The 22444-nt window shown below is 42.2% G+C and overlaps 1 protein-coding gene across 1 annotated transcript; it reads right to left on the minus strand.

The window, feature by feature from the left end:
• Positions 1 to 15975: 15975 nt before the first annotated feature.
• On the minus strand, positions 15976 to 22435 carry LOC306965615 (BTB/POZ domain-containing protein 3-like). Its single transcript, XM_079560133.1, has 4 exons — positions 21584 to 22435; positions 20749 to 20839; positions 18163 to 18281; positions 15976 to 18094 (listed from the first exon to the last, which is right to left on the minus strand). Exons 1-4 carry the CDS (start codon positions 21901 to 21903, stop codon positions 17062 to 17064), a joined length of 1563 nt encoding a protein of 520 aa, XP_079416259.1. The 5' UTR covers positions 21904 to 22435; the 3' UTR covers positions 15976 to 17061.
• Between the last annotated feature and the right edge of the window lie 9 nt (positions 22436 to 22444).

Genomic DNA, 22444 nt, shown 5'->3' on the forward strand with positions numbered 1-22444 from the left:
TGTGTGCTCGTGGAAGAACGTGGTCGCTTCCAACTTCACCCCTGTTTGGAGCTATGGGAATATGCTGGGAGAGGCCAAACGCTAACAATATCTTTGGTCGTTTTGCGTGACTGAGCGCACGCACAAAGACCAGACAGGTACGTATCAACTCGTCTAAGCTCAGGTTAGAACATATCTCAATATGTAAAAATAGTGGCCTGTTCCTTTAAAGGGGCTAGATGCAAGTTGGCCATTTTATCCTCACTACTGCCACCTCAGGTCATACGTGTAACTGCACCTTCTATATTAAGCTCGTGCCTGATGGCAATTCGGACCTGAAGTAACACCTCTTTCAGAGACAGTGCAGGATTTTAGAGGCAGTTGTGCTGAACAGGTCTGGGCTCATTCTACACCTTAGGACATTGTTGAAACATGTTGTTGGAGGAAAATACATAATTTTAACATATTTAAACTCTGTATAGTCCCTTTAACAAGGCGCCAAGAGCACAGATGCTCTTTGTGCTTTTAGGCTGAAACGTGAGCACCAATTTAAAAATAGATGGATAATTACAATAATACTTCGGCAGATATTTCTCTCTAAAAAACAATATCTCATTGTTTGTACACTCTAATTCATCTCCAGCACAATTATTGACACATAAATTAAATTTTCTCACATTTCTTTCCAGCCCTTTGTACCAATGACCTTAGGAATCCTTGAGTCAGTTGCAGATGACTTGCCGGTATTTGGGATTTTCACAAAGCAAATATTTCTCAAAATTATAGTCTTGTTTGAGTTCAGTATAAAAATCACAGGATGTCATTTTGTCACTTTTGGTCCTTCAGTAATCATCAATCACCCGATAACACGATGAGCGATCACCAGTGTACCATTAGAACACTGGAGCGATGGTTGCGAGAAATGCGCCTCTGCACCTATGTAGGTATTCCATTAAAAATCATCCGTTTCCAGCTAGAAGAGGCATTCACGACATTAACAATGTCTGCACTGTATTTCTAAATAAGTTAATGTTATCCTCAAACCATCAAAAATAAAGACATTTTAAGTGACCCCAAACTTTTGAGCGGTAGTGTATATGCTTTTGCCCTTTTTATATTCACTGTATATAAGATACCACTTAATTGCACATGTTCCAGTCTATTCGCACCACTGAGTGTTGAGAGCTGATGCAACAAATTCATTTTTCCATTGTTAGATCAATGAAGTCCTATCTTATCTTATTTTATCGTTTGAATTAGTAGTATAGTTGCGTAGCAGCTGCTGTAGGACTGTAGTATTGGTAATAAATGTAGTCATATCATAGAAGTAGTTAAAGTAGTGGTTGTGGTATGGATTATAGAAGCAGTGTTTATTTATTTGTTGAACATGTATCTATGCAAAGGTGTTGCTGTTCTTTTCTCTACAAGATTGACAGTCTAGTAGCTGCAGTACCTTTTATATTCTCTGAAATATTTATGCATGCGCCCATCAGCTGACCTGACTAAAGCTGGTTTTGCCTATATTCCTTTTACAGACAGGCCTGAAACTATTCCCTCACTGCCCTCGATAATGGCCTCAATTTAAGCTGCTGCACCTTCCCTCCTATTTTTACTTCCTTTGAGGACGCTTTACCCTGCTCTCAGCTAAGCCACGTAATCACAGCACATGAGATGAATGAAATTATTTTAAGAAGTTTACCTCGCGCCTATACAGTCTCCCGCAGATAGTCTACACAGCTATAAAAAAATTTAAATAAATGAAATTACGAATGTGAGATAAGGACTCGTGTGAAGCAGTCAGGCTTCTCGTCCTGGCTGTGTGTTTGACTGTGAGTAACGCGTGTTTTTAGTGGCAGTAATCGCACGTGCACAAGTGTGGGATGGACATTATGTATTCATTCAAGGGGGTGGAATATATGTGCTCTGGGTGTAAAGAATTACGATGCCATTGTAAGTGCGTAGGATGACGACATTTCCAGCTGCGCTCAACTTAACATGTTTATCCCATGTCTATTAGTGCAGTGCATCTGTGCTTTAACACACTCTGCACAGTTATTCTGACTGTATATTGGAATCTGTGGAAACAGATTACAACATACTGTAAAATGTACAATATTCAGAAGTACATGCAGAATCAACCGAGTTTGCATGTTTCTCTTCCCAAGTCTGGATGGGTTTCCTCCGGGTGCTCCTGTTTCCATCATCAACCAAAAACATGCACAATAGGTTAGTCCTCCTGCCAGGTGATTCTGACCTTCAGAGTGGCTCCATATCTGGAGATATGGGTCCCAGGCCCTGTACTGTGGACGCTCACTGCTTCTTCATCTGTTGCCCCAGCGGCATCGAGGGATGGGTCAAATGCAGGAGGACACATTTCCCAATGGGGACAATAAAGTACATCTCAAAGGGATATTTCAGGATTTTTGACATAGGGCCTCATTTCCTAGTTATCCAGAGTGTTGTTGATTTCTGGAGATATATATATTTTTTAATTCATGGTGTCCTTATATTTGAAGAGTTTAGTGGTGCTAGGCTAGTGGATGTCTATGGTAACTAGTAGCCTGCATTAAAAACCTCTTCAAAATCATTGGGTAGTCCTCCAAATGTTGCCATATCTGATTTGTAGAAAGCTCCCTTGTGAATTCCACGTGTAGTAAAGCCGACCGCAGGTAAACAAACTACTGTAGATCCGGTTACCTGGCAGATCACTCCGCCACTGCGTAGCTAGCAACCAGGAAGCTGATGCTGCTCAAATATAAGTTCTCTTTCCTCTCTTTGAATGCAAAATGGTTATATATATTTTTTTTAAATGCAGTCAACACAGACATGTATATCGGTAGCCTGGTGTTATAAGTGATTTGCCTCAGGTACACTGTGCTTGGGTCAGACTGATTTTAAGGCAGGCTACTACACTGCGTTCCAAATTATTATGCAAATGACATTTTTCTCAAATGAGAGTCAGCATAATTTTCAAGTCTTTACCTGGGAGAGGATGATTTAAATGTGGCGGAAAAAATTTCCTAGTGATAACAGTATTTTTTTCAAAAATAAATATAGTAAAAACCTCAAAATCCACTGTTCCAAATTATTAAGCAACTCATCGTTTCAATACATCTTAAAGCTTGGAATTAACTGAAAATGGTCATTTGTTGTATTTGTAGCATTAGGAGGTCATATTTACTGAAATCAGAAGCTATTTCAATCAAAAAAATATTAACAGGTCAAGTTATATTTTACCATAGGAGCCCTTGTGTGATAGCAGCTTCAAAATTCTTAAATCCATTAAAATTGTGAGTTTTTGGACAGTTTCTGCTTGGATTTCTTTGCAGGATGTTAGAATAGCCTCCCAGAGCTGCCGTTTGGATGAAAACTGCCTCCCACCCTCATAGAAGTGTTTTTTGTTGAGGCTCCAAAGGTTCTCAATAGGGTTGAAGTCAGGGGAGGAGGGGGTCCACATCATGAGTTTCTCTCCTTTTATGCCCATAGCAGCCAGTGATGCAGAGGTATTCTTTACAGCAGGACATGGTGCGTTGTCATGCATGAAGAGGATTTTGTTAGGGAAAACGCGGCTCTTCATTTTGTAGCATAGAAGACAGTGATCAGTCAGAAACTCCACATATTTTTCAAAGGTCATTTTCACACCTTCAGGGAGCCTAAAAGGGCCTAATGGGGACGACTAGCTCTCTCCCCATGACTCTGGCCCAAAACATGACTCCGCCCCCTCCTTACTGACGTTACAGCCTTGTTGGGACATTGTGGCCATTCACCAACCATCCACTACTCCATTGATTTGACCATCCAGGTTTACACGGCGCTCATCAGCGAACAAGACTGTTTGAAAATGAGTCCTCATGTATTTCTGAGCCACTGCAGCCATTTCTGTTCATCAGCTTCAATTAACCGTTTAGGGGAGGCCCGGATAGAAGGTTAATGCACAACTGCAGCCTCTGGAGGGTCCTACACCTTGATGTTCGGGAGACTCCAGAGGCACCAGCAGCTTCAAATACCTGTCTGCTGCTTTGTGGCATCTGTTCTCCTAATCTGATGTGTTTGTCTGGCAGAAACCGTCTATATTGTGCCTTTATCTGCACAAACCGGAGTGTGCTCTGAATCATCCACAAATCTCTTATCAGTAGGATGATTATGCTTAATCTTTCATGAAATATCGAAGCTTTTCATACCTAGACCAAGGCATTCAACTATTTCACACTTTTCATCAGCAGAAAGACCCTTTTTCTTTCCCATATTGCTTGAAAATGATGATCTGCATAATAAAGTGGAACACCCTTTTCAGCAGTTTTTCCCTTAACTGGGCTTAACCTGAACACTAATTATCCCAGGTCTCTGAGATTAATGTCAGTGATTCATAGAGCCCCAAGACACGATACCATCCATGAGTTTCATTATTATTTATTTATTTTTTTTACCTTTTTGACACAAAAATCCAATTTGCATAATAATTTGGAACGCAGTGTAGTTACCATAGACATGCGCTAGCCTAGTACTAGCATAGCACCGCTAAACTCTTCAAATATAAGACTGCATGAATTAAAACAAAAAAAAATCTCCAGAAATCGACAACACTCTGGATAGCTCGTATTTTGTCATATAATGTCCTTTTAAATATTGACAGTAACAGAACTTTCACACGATTATCTGCCATAGAATTAAATGACTTTAAGATGGAAAAAGCCTCTCGTTGTCGCCTATACCTGACACAGCAAGGAAGTAAGTTTCTTTTGCAGTGGACTCCCTGCAGACTGCACCACCAGCGTCTCCGAGAACAGAACATCCCCACGCACCCGCTGCACACAAAACACATGCATTTGCAAATTTAGTCGATTCTGCGCTTTTCTGAAAAAAACAATAGGAAAATATTTATAATTCACCTTTCTCCGAGCAAGCGCGGTCAGGCAGCAGCGCACTTTGTTACTGCGAGCAAAGATCATGGTGTGAATAATGAATATGTTTTATCAAAGTATATGCAGAAGTGAGTTTACTAAACAAGCTCTGGTGCGAGTGCTCCTTTTTATCGTAAAGGTTTACAAGGATGCCAACTGCTTGCTCTGAACTCTCTCACCGCACACTCTCCATCGCGCTGCCCACTCCATATCGCGCTGAAGAGCCGTATGGAATATCGAAAGGGCAAGTGCTCGACGAGAGGCTGGATGAGATCGGCGTGGAGATGGTTTGTCAGAGTATTGTAGTAGTAGGGCAGGAGCAGTGCACCCTCAGCATCTCCCGTGACCACAGGCGGGAGGAGGAAGTGGAGGAGGAGGAGGGTCTGATCCATTCGCACTGATGGAATTCTTTTCATCATGCCTCGTTTGCATAACAAAGGTGTACAAAATGCATTATATATGGCAAAGTTAACTATAGAGCAATGCAAAGCGCCCGGGCCTGTATTTGCATGCCGCTTAAGATAGAACATGGCGGCATCCGAGATGATAAGATGGAAACAATAGGGCTGCGTTACTGCTTTGTGGTATTGGCAAACGACTGAACCAAATATGAGTAATGATGAGCTGTCAGGATCAACTCTGCAATTCATGGATTCATTTTTAGGCTTCTATTGATGCCGTCTCTTTATTTCAATCTGAATTGACTTGGCAGGCTAAACGCACTGTTATATGGCACAGTTTATTTTTCTCTCGATGCCCTTTCTGTTGCTACGCACTCTTTTTTACCGGAGGTGATGCGGTTCAGGAGTCTTCAACCTGTAGCTAACCCATTTCAGAGTGAGGCTTTCTACATTTCCTGACATTTTCAGTCAAATTGGATGGCTGTCTAGACCAGTCTTTCTCGAACTGTGCAATGGGCACCACTGGTGGTACATGGGCTGCTACAGGAGGTACTTATGCTCCACTACAGTTCTTGTTTTTGTGTACTTTTCAGATAATCCTAATCCTATTGTTTTAAGGCCTAGCTACTGCAGAAATCCATTCTCCAGCCCTGAGTTGTGCATACATCTAAAAAAAAAAGAAAAAGACAATGGTCCATTTGCTGCGGGAGTTGAATGAAAGGGGTGAGGAATGACAACTAATTACTGCTTCGGGGAAATGACCAAAGTCCTTCACAGGCACGGCAAAATGCACGCTGAGATTTTCACCATTTATGCCCCCAATCTAGCGTGCGCCCCAACAACACAGAGAAAAGTGAAGCACAAACAAATGGAGGAGCGCACTCCCATTTAACGAGAGAGCCTCACAATGTGTCACCAGCTGGACACGGACCCTCGATTCCTCATGGGAAAACAGCAGACTGAGCCACACTCAGCCCTGGAAGTTAGTATAGTAGTAGTATAGTATTTGTAAAAAGTCACATTTTCAGTTGGTTTACTATTAATTATCGTTTAATCTAGTCTAGATATGGATGAGCCACTCTATGCAAGTAACTGTCCCATTGTTATTATATGCTAGCATCATGTTAAAAATATGTAGGCGAGCTGAAACAGGTGAGTTTTGAGCATTGTTTTGAAAGTGGTCAGTGAGCCCGAGTTTCTGATGTGGAAGGGGTGTGAGTTCCAAAGGGTGGGGGGCAGCGATGACGAAGGTTCGGCGCGTTGATTTGGTTGATGGGTTTGAGAAGGTTTTAGTTGATAAAAACTCCTCCTCAATGAACCAACATAATGTTTTAACACGTCGCCAGTCGCTCAGTGTCCTTGATGTTTGTCTTTTATGTGTCGACATTGCACTTTGAGCTTCTTGCACATTCTTTTCCAATGTGATTTCATACTGCAAATGGCTAATAAGCTGAATCTGAATCAATAGTTGTTGAGAGAGAGGATGGACCGCTTCAGTACAGTTAACATTACAGTAAAATCTAAAACATTGTGTTGAGGGGTTTTCTTTACACCCATCTTCACCTTTAAACGAAGAGCAGCTTTGACTCTCTACATTAATGCGATTGAAAAGCTTGAGTCATTTATTTAGCGGCCACAGTGAATGCCCTTTTCATGGCAACTTGAATATGTCCATTTAATTAGTTAAGTCATTAAAGCCTCATGGCCCAATGATTGGTTTCTTTTGACCCGACGAGGCACAAAGCAGACGGCAGTGGGTTGGAAATATGTCGTCTTTGTATTATGCAGATAGAAGAGGATGAGATGAGAGACGGGCTATTACAGCTGAGGATCTGTGCCAGGTGTCAGTCTAATGTAATGGAGTCACTAAAGACAATGAGAGACTGCCCTGCGGAGCCTTACTGTCGGGGGGGGGGGGGGAGAAGACTGGGCATGTGAGGACAAACGGGACGCTTTTGGGGCGCAACTCAAGGGACTGTAAGGTGAGAAATCAAAATGTCATAGAAAAGGTGGATGTTTAACTATTGCATAAAGATAATGTGCGATACTAATGTCACGGACTTGTGTGTTTATGCTTGTTTGTTGTGCAGGAGTTTTCCATCGCAGAAAGGTTGTCAAGTCGTCACCTGTACTTGGTTTGAAATAATGTTCTGCGGCTCGTCCAAAATGGTGTCATCTGTTTATATGTATTATATTATAATCTATCAATAGTTCATTTTTCATTCAGAACAACACTGTACAGACAATGACTTGAAAACCATTAACAATGTTAGGGCTTTTAATTTAAAGCAGTACTAAGTAGCTCATGCCCCGAGAGGCCATAAGCGCCACTGCAGGCGTCGTAGCATGTTACGTTTTTGTACTTATTAATTGTCCGTGAGAGTAAATACTACGCTGACAGAAAAGACAAAGGGAGAGAGGGATATCGTACATCCAATTACACAATGGAGATCATTTCTTTCACTCAAACCTGGCTGTAAATACTGTTTAAGCGGCGCTAGCCCGCAGTTAGCTTTGCCTGTTCTTCTATGTCATTCCATTAGTGTGTATTGGTGACTCCCACCCGGAGGCAGCCAAGTTGCAATTGTGGGTTTCTAGCCAAGCGACACCGGGGGAGATGAAAGACCCCCCAATCATCCCATTAACACTACGGAAAGGATTTATTACGGTAATTCTTCGTTAACGTTTTAATTTTTTTTGGAGAGAGATTTTTTGTCACACTGAAAAACCATGTGACATCTGTCAATATTTTCCAAACCACAATACTTGTGCTGACGGCAGCTTTTTCAGATTATAGCTTGACAAAACCTTATTATTTCTGGGTTGCATTGTGTTAAGATCCAAAAGCAGATAATGACAGAACATGACAAAATGGCACAGTATACGCCATTATTATTTCCCACCAACAGCAACACACAACAGCAATTTAAGCCGTGAAAGCAATCATCCAAATCTGCAATTTGCCAAATTCTTTGTGCCCGTGTGATAAGGACGCATTGTGTGTTGTTAGACACTGAACTTAACTACCCCTTCTTCTTCTCTGCCTTTTAGCACCAGAGGAAACATTCGGGGCTACGTCGTTCCAATTAGAAATTTAGAAGAAGACAGCGCTTTTCTGAATTGGTTTGTCTCTTTGAATGTTTCCCAGTTGTGCGATGTTGCAATAAACTCCTCATACCAGTCTGAAGCTCCAACAAATGAAGAGGAGGTGCTGAAGCAATGTGCAAAACGCTGCACACACGCCACTAAAAGTCAGCTAAATGTGAATTTGCTGATTTTTTTTTATGTGTCAATAAACGTGTTACATACAGTGTGCACAATCTTTAATGTCATGTCTAAAGCAAGGGATTGAAGGAAAAGACGTTAAACCCTATTTGTTTGCATCACTATCTTCTCATTACGCATTAGCCATCACACATTGAGCACATGAGCGATGAATCATTGCAGTTTGTTGTAGGCAGTGTTTCAAGCCTGGGTCGTTTTGGTGGAGCTTATTCGGGAGCTGCCACGGATCATGTTTAGTAAGCTCTCTCATTATATCAGACCCCGGGGAGAGAACGAAGGGCCCTACCACTCCATACTATCAAAGCCACAGCGCTGCCTTTAGAGGACACATACTTCAGTGCAAACAGAGAGGCACATACCGAGAGCAGCATGCTCAGCCCTCATCACCTCATCTCAACGGGAACCTGCCAGCATTCGCCGGTTTGATCAGACTTCGCCGCTGCGGCTACATGTGACAGGTATACGAGACTGTAGTTGAGGAAATAAATAGCTTCATTTACATAATGCATCCCCAACAAATTCCGCTGCCTCTTGCCTGTGCCTATATCACTCTGCATAGGCCAAACAGACAATTATATAAACACGGTATTTACCTCAATGCTGCTGGAAGCCACAGCTATTATGTGCTGAGACTTCTTGTATTCTTAAGCCGGGTGAATAGCCTGCATTGTCCACCGAAAGTGTATTTCCTCTCTTTTCAGGGATCATAATTCAGCGGTGACAAACAGCGCTTACCTGCACGAGTCAGACCCGTATTGATTCATTCGGAGGCAAGCGGCGTCGCTGTAAACAGGCCGGTCCGACATAAAAGCCAGCTCTTCAGTGCCCCGTTCGGACGATTTAGCTTTCTGCCTGGTGGCGATGAATAAGTAAATAGATAAATGAGACACAGCGGCAGGAGCTGAGCCACCGGTGCAGAAAACAAAAACAGTCAGAGTGAGAGAGATGGATGGGGAGGGGACCGAGACCAGGATTTGGATAAGGGACTTGACCTATGCATTGTCCAGGGAAGTTGTATCTTGAAAGTTGACACACTGCCTCAATGGGGAATAGTGCTCGTATAACATTCAAGGTACATTTAGTCAGATACTAGGATTAGAGATGCTGAATTATTTTACCTTTACATGTTTTACATACAACAAGTAACAAGTCAGACGTAACTAAGCTTATAAAGGGAATATCGCTCTGTAATACATGAAATATTTCTGTCAATCAATACAAAGTGAACACTTGAGCCAGTGTTGCCAATTCCAATACCAATATATTAAGAACTTAAGTTTACAATGGGAATGTGTTTACTTGAAAGAATGTATGTCCTTTCATAAAACAAGTCAGTGAAAAGTCTTTTTGTATATGGTAAGAGTCAGTTTTATGTGCTTAACCTGAGGTGTGTATCCACTGGAGCATGCCTCATGTGCCCATCCATCGTCACTCATTGTACGCTGCTTATGAGAGACATGAGTCTGTCATCAGTTCGTATCCACCTGTGTGATATAGACAAGGCTCTTTAGTCTTTGGTTTATTCAATTTAGGCACTCTGCGTGTTTAATGTGAGTTGATAGATTGCCAATTTACCATGATACCCTGAGGAAGACACTGTGCGGTTGAATTGCATATAGGCTTGTCCATGTCAGAATGAAGGGCTTTTCATTTTTGTAAAAGTGCTTTGGATCTTTACTTGCTGCACACCTCTCACACGTGCAGCCTTTTCCTTGAAGAGCACCTGCCACATTTTTCGACAAATATTCAGAGCCTTTTGAAGCACTCACCTTTGTGTATTTCAAATGTTTCCATGTTTGTCACAAATTTGCGCTCCACACCTCTCACGTGTTGCTGCTCTTTAGCATGGCGGTGGTGTGCTGACACGTGGCAGGTAGTTTGACCGTAATCCGTCTTGCCCTTGCCTTCACCTGCTCCTCCCCTCCGGCCCCCGCGACCTTTTGTCATCCTTCTAGTGATTAATTACCTCTTTGACTGCCCACTAATAACCGACGGGACAATTATCAAGGGAACGGCCACTTTTCTTGAATACTAGTCAGCTCCATTTACCTCACCTGTTTCTCACCATCTCCGTTCAACCTCCCCCCTCCCCCCCACATGCCTCGCTTCCCCCCCGACCGGCTCCCATGAATGTAATAAGACCATGGGGGGGCTCGGTTGCCCCTACATGTGTCTGGATTACCGCAATTCACCGCAACCTTGAGCAGACCTTGCAGAATGCTTTCCCATCGCGCTGTGCTTCTTATGGGGGCAGCACTACTGTTTCATCAATATGGGCTTTTGAGTTGGACATACAGATCTAAGGGAAGAAAGGGGGGAAAACATCCTTTGAGGGTTGTTGAATTGAAAAAAACATAATTTTAAATTATTTTCTTTGATGAATTCCTGAAAACTACAGCTGTGTTTCCGTCCCCTTGTCGGACATTATTAATTCATTGACATTTTGCAAAGATGGAAATGATCAGGATGTTGAAGTGGGGAGTTCTGATTGCCCGCAGTGTTCACACTAACGAGTAATACAGTGAAATTTGTAGAGTATTTGACTTTTTTCCCCTATTGCACCTGCGTTATTTTTGCCTTTCTAGGGTGGATTTAAGAAATATTTCTACCCGTTTAACCCTGCACCCAATTTAGTCACTGATGACGCAGGGTTTGACAAGGGTTTCACAGCAAAATGCCAATGCAGAAATCAAAAAGAAATGAGCCAAAAACAAGATGAGATTAGATTTCCTATCTGTTGATTTTAAAGCACACCTTAACCATAGACCTTAATATACACATGTCTTTCAGTCATGTGACTTTTGTTGTTATGGTGGCCATTTTGAATACCAAAGTAGAATTATGCAGTACTACAACATGTAACAATAGCTCTACAAAGGATATAAAAGAAAGACGGTGGCATTTTTATGTACTATGCGGAGAAACCAATGTTTAAGATGTTAGCATGCTACCGGTTAGCTTTTAGCTCCAACAGCTCGCCTAGCCAAGAGGCCTAGCCTTGGATACAACATGTGACAGGTATCAGAACTGAGCTGTTATCGCAGTATTTCCTCAGTGTTCATAGATGTGAGCCACACATGTGTTTATTGTGTTGAAGCCATTGACAGTTGATTGATGACTCTGTTGACATGACAAACTGTAAAAATCACAGAGAAAGGTTTTCGGTTTCTTCTTTGACGGGTTAATTTAGTAAAAAAAAAAAAGTCATTTCCAATGAAGTCCTTGGAAACGCATGTATTGTTAATTTAATCAAGAGCACTTCGTTTTAAGCCTCATAACAGAGCAAAATGTACTTCATCGTCATCCTGTTGTTAGAAAATGTTTAAGTGCTGGTTCTCGACAGCAAATGTAAGGTGGATTTTCACGATATAAAAAAAAAATCTCAACACACAACAATCTACGGTATCTTGGAGTGCTGCGTAACCAATGTTCTCCTGTCCTTTTCTAAAATAGTAAACAGGTGCTGGGAAAGGACCCACTCAATACTAAAGTCATCTATTATGGGCTAGATTCAATCCCCATTCTGATCCCGACCAATGCATGCGAATGTGTTTGTGTGACAGTGAGGGAAGGTTCAGTCACAGATTGGCAGCCACACTTCCATGTGTCCGCCCCAAGGCTGCTATAGAAACAGAAGTGTTGTCTCCTCAGTCTGAGCATCATCTTCTATAGAGAGGAAAACATCCCCCCATGGCTGGTGTCACTGACGGCTCCTGGCACAATCTGAGACAGCATTAAGAATGTTGATCAGAGCTAATCCACAGTCCTCCCTCCAGTCAGCCCTGTCGTTTCATCCTTAATTTGTATTGAAGAGTAATTAAACCCTCAATAAAGCTTTCCTCAACACTTCACACTCGGGCTGCGTCCCCAACTCTGCTCTTCCTTCTTCCGCTACTGCACTTTCTTTATAGACTCCACAAGTTCATTTAGCTGATGAATATTGCATGCGCTCCTCATCTATAGTCTGATGAGATTTGCAATTATAAACATTCTCAATTATTTATCACTGCATGTGAATACGTTTGTCAAGAATTTTTTACAATGATCACTGCAGGGGCTCAGCCAATGTGGAGCGCACTCTCTTTTGTGTTTATTTTTTATCATGATTAGCTGCAGCCATGCTTTTTATCTAGAGCTCTATGGATTCGCCTGTGTTACTTGTACAGTTGAAAGCTTTTCCAGTCAATAATTGTTAGCGCTTATATAATGTGAATGTTTGTGTGTGCCAGTTATCAGCATTGCACCTATGGTTTATTTAAAACACCGGCATGTGGAGTGTTTTATTTTTGGGTATTCAGTATCATTGTGTTCATATTGCACTCTTTAACATGGGGCACAGTAAAAGGCAAGAGCATGTAAGCATGCACACTTTGGCACCAGGCCTAATTCCATGGTTTATGCTAGTTTAAATGTAGAACGTTTCGCTTCTCATCCATGAAGCGTCCTTTTGACTCAAGAACCTTCATCCAGGTTGAAGGATGCGACAAATGTAGCCAATTCAACAACAGTGGTAAAAGTCAATGGCCCAGGAAAGAGATACAGTTTCTGTTGTTTTGCAAACACATGGAATTAAGCTAATTGCTTTTTTGTTTCGCCAATAGAAAACGAATCAGACAAAAAAGAAAAGATGTTAACTACGTATAGTGGACTAGTGCTGTAGAGTCTTTTACTGAACTTTCACCTAATAAAATAAATAAATCATCATCAAAATAAATAGAATCATTGTAAATAAAGTCTGCATAATGTCTGTTGTTACAAATTATTTATATCACAAGTTTATTGAAGAAGAAGTAGAAGAAGTAGAAGAAGTAGAAGAAGTAGAAGAAGAAGAAGAAGAAGTAGAAGAAGTAGAAGAAGTAGAAGAAGTAGAAGAAGTAGAAGAAGAAGAAGTAGAAGAAGAAGAAGAAGAAGAAGAAGAAGAAGAAGAAGAAATGTATGTAGCTTGAGTTTCCCCTGGGGGAGACTGACAGAAGCGCTGTCATGACTGCACACATCTGCGCCAACGGTCCCTCTGACCACCATCATTCATTTATGCACACCATCCTGATCTATTGTACATATTTTAGTGGTGGGGAGGCACATGGAAAACATGCAAACTCCGCACAGAAAGGCCCCTTTATGGTGGGAATCAAACCCAGACCTGCCAGCTGTGAAGCAAGAGCGCTAACCGCTGTGCTACCGTGCCTGTTCATAGAAAAACTAAGGACCAAATACCTCATATTGGGGTTTGAGCCAAGGTTTGTGGTACTGTTCTTATTATTCTCTCTATTTTTGTTTTCATTTTTCAATTCCTAGTACGCTTTCGTTTTCCACACTTTGTCAACAGCCTGTCTCAATGTTGTATTTCAAAACTGTACTTTTCCAGCCACACGGCTCTTCTCTCTTTGTGTCTGCTGAAACAGTCTTAACTCCGGGTGCATCTTGCTCCCCTGCTGCCTCGGCACAATTAATGGTCTTGCTTACAACATTAGCGCCGCACAATCATGAAAAATCACTCCGAAACAAGCCATCCCCCGGCGTATCGAACACCATTCATCTTGGGCTTTATGCTCATTGGCTGCGTCAAACTCGGGCCCTGCTTGGTCCCGAACCTGCTCTCTTTCGGGAGCCGTGCAAATCGAATACCTGTGTCTGGAAAGTGGAAGAGTCTTATGATAAATACGTCTAACACTGACGACACAGTGCATCCCGGGCTCTGTCATGCATAAACAAGGTCTAATACTGCGGTAAATGTGGGTCAAGTGGCACGAGTGAAATGCTGTCTACTTCATTCAGTGGTGTAGAGTGACATTTATCCTTCTACTGTATATTTATGTGGAGCAGTTGAAATCATTTGCTTCGAAGATGTCATCATACTGTATATTTTACTGCATTATAAAGGAAATTGCAACACCCGCACAATTGCTTTTGTTCTTTTGATTGTGATTGGCTAAAAGGAAGTGCGCTTGATCCAAACTTCAGCCTATAGGTTCGAGTAACGCCTCATTTGAAAGCTAAGACCAGCAAAACTAATCCTATCGTTTCTGTCATGTTGTCACTGCATTTGTCACTGCATTTGTCACTGCATTTGCCACTGCATTTGTCACTGCATTTGTCACTGCATTTGTCTCTGCATTTGTCACTGCATTTGTCACTGCATTTGCCACTGCATTTGCCACTGACTTTGTCACTGCATTTGTCACTGCATTTGTCACTGCATTTGTCACTGCATTTTGTCACTGCATTTGTCACTGCATTTGCCACTGCATTTGTCACTGCATTTTGTCACTGCATTTGTCACCATGAATTTGTTGCTTTTTCACTGTTTTTTTGTTTTTTTTCATCGCTTTTTAGTCGTGGTTTCAGCACATTTTTGTCACGTTTTTTGTCACTCTTCAGTTACTTTTTTGTTGTATTATTCTTGCTTTTCTGGCAGGTTTTTGTCACTATTTTATTGCTTCTTTGTCACTTATTTGCTACTTTTTGTGGCCTTTTTTGGTTGCTTTTTTGTTACGTTTTTGTCGCCCTTTTGTCACATGTTGTTAAATTTTCATCCTCGTATATTGATGCTTTTTTTCAAGAAGTTTTTCGACTTGGGTAACGCCGAACTGGAGAAAATGTGCTCGGTTCGGGGGCTCTTACCAAACCATTATGAAGTCACACAACTCTAACCTGATATATACACTTGATACTCTTTTCTCTCAGTTTTATATCCATGCCTATCTTGTTAAACATATACAATGTCTAACACTGCGTTGTAGCATCACTGAGGATACTGAAAAGTGAAATATACTCAACATTCGGGCGGCAGAGGCTCAGATGGTAGCGTGGGTCGTCTTTTAACCGTAAGATTGGTGGTGGTCGGAGGTTCAGGTGGTGCAGATCGATAGCAATAGTCAATCTACCCCAGGGCAGCTGATGCTACAGTAGAATCCCAAAGCCACCAAGTATGGAGTGAACGAATAATGTAATGTAAAGTATCTCTGAGGGTCCAGGAAAGCACTGCAGAACACAGAGGCACACTTGAGATGATACGCTCAACACTCAAAACTTGTTATATCCGAATGTAAAACCCTCCATTGTTTACCATATTCTATCTGTTTCTTCCTCACGATTTGTCAGAATTGATTGCACTTCAGAAAACCATTCTTCAAAGTTTGCGGCGCATTAAAATTCATATTTCGAAATGCGAAGTATGTTTGCATATTGTGTGATGGGGAACAGAGTCAGAGATTACCCGCCACAAAAAGGAGCGTTTTTTAAGTGGCATGAAAGCAGGAATCATCAATCAACAGACGGCTCTTCTTGGCAACATGAATTACTTCACCGCCAAAGGGCATCATCTGCTCCTATCTGCAACTTTTAGGCTAAGTGTGGCTCTGATACTGTTTCTTTTTTGCTGATGGAAATGAAAGAAAAGACATTTGGAACTTTTTTTTTTATTTGCATCATCGACAATCATACACATTCATTGGTCTCCCAGAAAATGTGCAAGTAAACACGAGACTTTAACACCAGTTGTCCCTTTCATCATTAGCCTGTGGACCAGCAAACTCAGTAGCACAGAATTTAAAAAAGACCTTCTTATTAAATTGAATTAAGACAAAATGATAAACTCTTTACAAACAAAAAGCAGTGCAGTTCTGTTGTATAACTTTGATGATATTAATGATGGCAAATAGTCACATTGTATAGGAGTGCTCAGTAGGACTCCACATGTGATATAAACAGCATCTGAAAGTGGGCGTATGATCTTCAGTGTAAACAAAAAAAGGTGCTTGAATAATCAGAGATGCACTTGACAGTAAAGTTAGGCACCTGTTCCAACATCTGCAATGTAAACTTAAAAGGCTGTACATGTGGTCATGTCTCTGTAAACAATAACTTAAAGTAAATATCTAGGGGACGGAGTGCAGCTCTACTCAGAGTAAAGGGGACATGTGCCTCATATATGCAGTGCTCCTATCTAAGACCCCAGCACTCTGTCTAAGTGCATTAAAACTGTTTAAGTCTACAACAAGCTGCTGGTGTAACATTCTGTCAAAAAATGCCTGTTTGAGTATTACATAAACCATATGATGGCCGTAGCATTAGATCTATTGTTATGTGGGCCTTTATAAAAAAAACGAAAGCAAAACAGAATGTGAAGTATTGCTGCTATATGTGCGTTCTATGCAAGCATAGAAATCATAAACATATTGTAGCATATTCATTATAGATATCTGAGTGGCCTGCTCTAACCACAACATAACTTTATATACTGTACATTTCATATCTACATATATTCATATGTACATGCACATTTATACAATTGTTAAGGTTTTCTTTTGTCATCGATATGTTACAGTAAAATATCCTGTTGTTCCCTCAAATGAATCATTTACAAAAGCACATGAAGCCTCTTCTGAGCCACTTCACCTTCACTTCACACCAGTGACACAAATCAAAGCACAAAGTGACACAAGTATACCCATTATCTTTTGAGAGTGCAGCCTGCATAAAGTTTACAGTAATTGTCAGGCGTAGAATATGAGTTCAGGTATTTGTCCGCCCTGCACACCTGTCCCGTTGGTGCTGTCAGAAGAGCACTGGAACTGGAACGTGACCTTCCCACACTGCACCTCTGTCATGCCCTCTTGCCCAAAGTAACTCAACTCATTTCCATCCAGGACCACACTGGCCGTGTAGAAGGTGTCCGGCTCTATCTGAACTGGATACTCAAACCACACCGGAAATGTGTTACTGGATCCATCAGAAAAGTATTTACTGAGGTTTTGTCCCAAAATGACCCCCTGCCGCTTGAGTTCGATCTTGGCGCTGTATTCGGCTGATCCACAGCTGGAGCCATACAGACCGAAGCCTGCGATGAACACTCTTTTGTCCACAGCGAACTGGATGCTGTCACAGCGGCCGCGGTACCTCCACTGGTTGCTCCTATAAGCACAGGACTGAAACCTGTGGCAGCGCTGAGGCGCCAGGCCTTTTCTGGGTTGACTCACAAACTGCAGCTCTGGTTTCTTAGCCGCTGTGTACCACAGAAAGATGTCATTGGTCTCATTAAGAGTCAATACACCAGACTGTGCTGCGCTGTTGGCAAAGTCGTCCAGTGCCATGGCGGGCACTCGGATCAGGTACATGGCTTTCCCCAACACCCTGCGCTTGTTGTCAGTGGAAGAGGTAATCTCCTGCCGCTGGCACTCGGCCTCTGCCCAGCTGAGAGCCGCCTCAAATACAACGATCTCCTTGGCGTTGAGAGTCTCTCGCTGCAATATGCTCTGCAGGGTCTGTGAGTCGATGTCACAGAAGCCCTCAGAGCGCAGAGCCAGCTCGGCCTGAGCGTCTATCACCTCCCAACAGCGCTGCGTCAGCTCCGGCTCCTCAAACAGGCAGCTCTGAGACAGCAGCACACACGCGTTCTTTGCACTCAGACTAGTCTCCAAAAAGTTGACACAGGCGCGCGCCAGGTGAGGGACGATGTACTTCTTAGCAGCATACAGAGTGGCCAGCACTGTGTCCGCACTCAGGTCAATCTCATCACAGTAAATGTACCTGCAGAGCAACGACATAGATGAGAGCTCATGTCAGAAGAATGAAGAGTTTGTACAGAGAGTCCTTACTTGAGCATGGCCAGGAAAGCCGCTGGTTCCACATCTGGAATACGTATTTCATCCTTGTTTTCAGCCAGTTCTCCATAAAACATGGCATGAAACACTGAGCTGCCCACAGCCAAAACGTACTGTTGAGAGAGAAACAATGAGACGGAGAAAATCCAAGCTTTAAATAGAAAGTGTAAAAATCCCATTACTTAGTTCTCATGTATTGCTTTGAGCTACCAACAAAAGATGAACGTTTTTGTTTCCATGCCTCTGTTCTAATCATAGAGAGTCAGACCTGTTGAGTTAGACTCAATCCATTCTCACAATGAAGCAACATTGCCAGTGAAGAAGATAGTGATCACCTTAATTAAAAAGAGGTTCTTCTAATAACAGAACAGAATAGATTACCGCAGAAGTTCAATTTGCTCAAATAACACCTTATCTGATATGACGAAACCAAGAGCAAAACTCCATGAGAAGGAACGTGCCAGAATAACCACTCGAAAGCTCTTGTTGTAGTCTTGAGCAGGTTGGTCTGTGTAGGTGGGCTTGTGGGCGGTATATATTTCCACATAGAGACACTTCTGCTAAGATAATGAATCCTGGTGAAATCTAAAATAAACCTGAAATGCAAATCAGCCAAGTCTGAGCTTTGCGTTTATTAATCATTTGTTACGACTCCGTAAAGTGCTCCTCTCGGTGACAGCTGCTCTTTTATATGTCTATACAGAACGCCATATATATAGACACATTAGAATAAGATGATTTCCACCTTCTGACCCACCGCATTTTACTGACGTCCACATAAATTACTACGATTAGCCACAGGCTGCATCTGCCATATTGAATAGGTATCGTTTTGTGAATTAAATCTTAATGCAGACCTGAACCACAGCCAAATAGCCATCATAAAAAAAGGCTGCAGGAATGTCATTAAGTGCCTCTATACTGTAATGTCCGAGGATATAGTGAAGTTTAGTCTCAGTTCATTGACTTCTCCAGCTTATGAAGGTCTAATACAGCTGGGCCATATAGATAAATACCTTTTCTTATTATCTAGTCTGGTGAGCACTCAGATCGAGGTTGATTTCCACTGGATGCGACAAGCATTTTGAGTAACCAATCAGAGAAATGATGTGTGGAAAAAGTGGCAAAATATAATCAACAAACATAGCACACACACTGGGAATGAATCTTTATTCCTGCCTGTGCCGTAAAACATCAGTGACCTTTCATTTATTGGCAGTTTTGTTTAAATTTTAGAGCTGGTAAGGCCAATCGTTGAATTATCTTGTGTCTAACTATGCTTCAAGTGGACACATCATGCTTAACTGTGGCTTATAAATCTGCACTTGGGCTCCTCAATATTGATTTTCAAACTTTATGGAAAGCACACTTCATCAGCATGGACTGCGTAGCTTTTATCCCATTGTACCCGCCCTCTTATCAGTATTTAAAACGTCATCGTTGGCTATCAAGTGCAGTGCGTCGTAATAAATGCGGTTTGAGTGGGAGACTTCTCGGAACTGCAATGAAAAATGCAACAATATCCAGGAAAACACAGGTCGGAGCGTTTTAGAAGAAGAGACAACAGTAAACAGGATGATGAAAACTGTAATGTGAATGGTTAAAAGCACCAAAAAGTTCATTAGATGTTGCATTTGTCCCCTTCAGAATGGAGAACTATAGCAAAGTCAGACTCTTCGAGCTGAGTTCTTTTGCATGTACTTGCTGTTTGCTAGAACCAATTCTGATTCAATTCTTATAAAAGTTTGTTTTCACTTTCCTATCACAGTTGCCGATAAACAGCTGTGATAAGCAGCAGAAAGTGTTTCTTAATTTTAGGCAGCTTGACTCTCTTTTTTCCTCCATATTGCACTACAACCATCAATTATACACATCCCATTCTCATAAATAGAGATAGGAAATGACATCGGCTCGACCTATATGACAGAGAAGAGAGGCAGCAAATCTATTTCTCTTGCTGCTTAATGGCTAAAAACGTAATGTGAATGACAGAGTCCTATTTAAATGTGCTTTTAGATGATACATTATTACTATAATTAACCTATTATGAACCCGTGTATGGAAAAACAGCTTTGACATACAGAAAGGAAGTTAACCTTTAGGGCCAGAAGCATATAGCGGCAATTATAATAATAATAACAGCCACACATTCATTGTCAAAAAGCTATTCAAGAAACCGGATATATTGTGTTGCGCAGCTTATCACGGAGGCTGTGGGTTTGCCGGTGGTGATTTGGATTAAAAAGTTGAGTAATTGCGGAGCTGTTTTTGAAAAGGCAAGACAGACAAAGCCGGTCCATTCTGCGCGAGATATGACTGCAGAGTGGAGGGCATTCCTTCTTCCTTCTCTCCTCCTCAAGCCTCATTTACATAAATAATTGAAGACTGTCTCCAAAAGAAAGACAGACACATGGTGCGGAAGTGGAGAGAGCACAAAGAGGTCGACTCCCAATATGGCTGGCAATGACGAGGGTTATTCTTGCGCCGATGCCGAGACAAGCGGCGGGGTGATTGCACATTGCTTGTTCATTTCCTCCTTGTTGTTTGCGTGATTTGTGAAGAAGGCTGAGAGATACTTACTCGGTGGCCCGGGAGTCGCTGTGTCCTTCCAGACTGACCCACCATAAAGTGAACATCTGCCATCAGCTCATTGTTGAACATCACCGAGTTTCTATATGGGAGAAACACAAGGAAATTATGTCAACTTTTAATTGAACTTTCCCCCTACTGCAGGCCATGCATATAAAAGGGATTAAAGTAAAAATAATTCAGATAAAGTGTATTGCTGAGATGATGAGTTTCTTATTGTGAATAAAATGACTGTTACTAATTTATGCAATACATGTGGTTTTCAAATTTGACTTTTAGGAGTAAGGACGTCGACCAAACAAAATACTTTATGATGAAAATATGTTGCTTTATATTTAAAGTTGTAAATCTACGTAAAAGCAAACACCGGAGACGTTGTAGAGAGTGGAAAATCCCCACTGTGAAAGAATGGGACCAACAATAAAGCGTTGTTCATATATTATTGAGTGGTGGAACATGTCACAGGGCTGGGTAAACAGCCCCATGATGTTCTGGAGAGACAACAAAGCCAGTTCGGACGCGCACATTTAGCCGAGACAGCTGGGGTCTTTTATTGATAGGCCAAAGTAAATATTTAGCTTTTACACAGCGCGTCAGCCTGTTGTGCATACGAAACGAGCCGGTGGATGTCCCCTCTCTGCGCTGTCAGTCTGTAGGAGAGCGGCTGTAAACACATGAGCCCAGCACAGAGGGGAGGGGGGGGGCGGGAGGGGGGTTACCCACTTCCACTGTTATATACAGCATCTACAGAACACTGCCCTACCGCCTTGTTTACACTTCAAAGTAATGCATCCTGACTTATTTGTGTGTGGATATGCAGACGTACCTCTCTCGTATGGTGGAGTACAGCCCTTGCCAGTTGCAGTTGTGTATGGTGTTGTTGTTGTTGAGGTTATTCTGCTGGTACTGCTGCACTGTGGTGGTGGTGGAGGTGGAGGAGGACTTTTTTGTTGGAAAAATATCCGCTGCCATCTTCTTCTTCTTCTTGCTCCTCAGAGTGATGATCTCATAACAAACTGGGGGCAGCTTGGAGCTGCCACTGGAGTTACCTTTTTTCGAGCTTTTACTGGACTTACTCTTCACTGACTCTGGTAGCATTAAAAAGAAAGTCAGACATTTCATGTTCCTCGCTTTGGCATCTACCATGAGTGTATTGAACTGCTGAGCAGTGGGACATACAGATATCGGCAGGTGAAGAGAGCACTCAGGGCTTGAACGGACTTGAGCAGCAGCTGCGCCAAAGGCTGCTCCTGTTAGAGGTTACTCATCTCTGTAAGTCTGTCCTGTCTCCTGTTTCACTCCTCTGATGAGCGCACTTTATTCCACTGGTCCAGCTGTTCTTTCCCTCTGTGAAAACTTTGATGTTTAGTCGGCGGTGTTCCTGAGGTTCCCATCCTGCTGTCCGGTGTGAGAGCTTTTCACTTTACATCCCAGCGCTCCTCTCTCAGCTGAGCTTAGTCTGACAGCTCAGATTTAGAGCCGCTGCAGAGGTCCTGAGGCAGCCTGCCCTCTCTCTATCACATCCCTCTCAGAGTGTCCGAGCTGCTGCTGTCCTGTGTCTGTGCGTCTGTCTCAGGATGGGTCTGTCCTGTCCTCTCTGGTCCATGGAGGGTGCGGGAGGCAGCCGTGATGCTGATGCTCGTTCTGCTGACAGAGGCTGAATGAGAGCGCACTGAGAGAGAGGGAG

This window comes from Gobius niger (assembly GCF_951799975.1).
Source record: "Gobius niger genome assembly, chromosome: 7".
NCBI classification, from domain to species: Eukaryota; Metazoa; Chordata; class Actinopteri; order Gobiiformes; family Gobiidae; genus Gobius; species Gobius niger.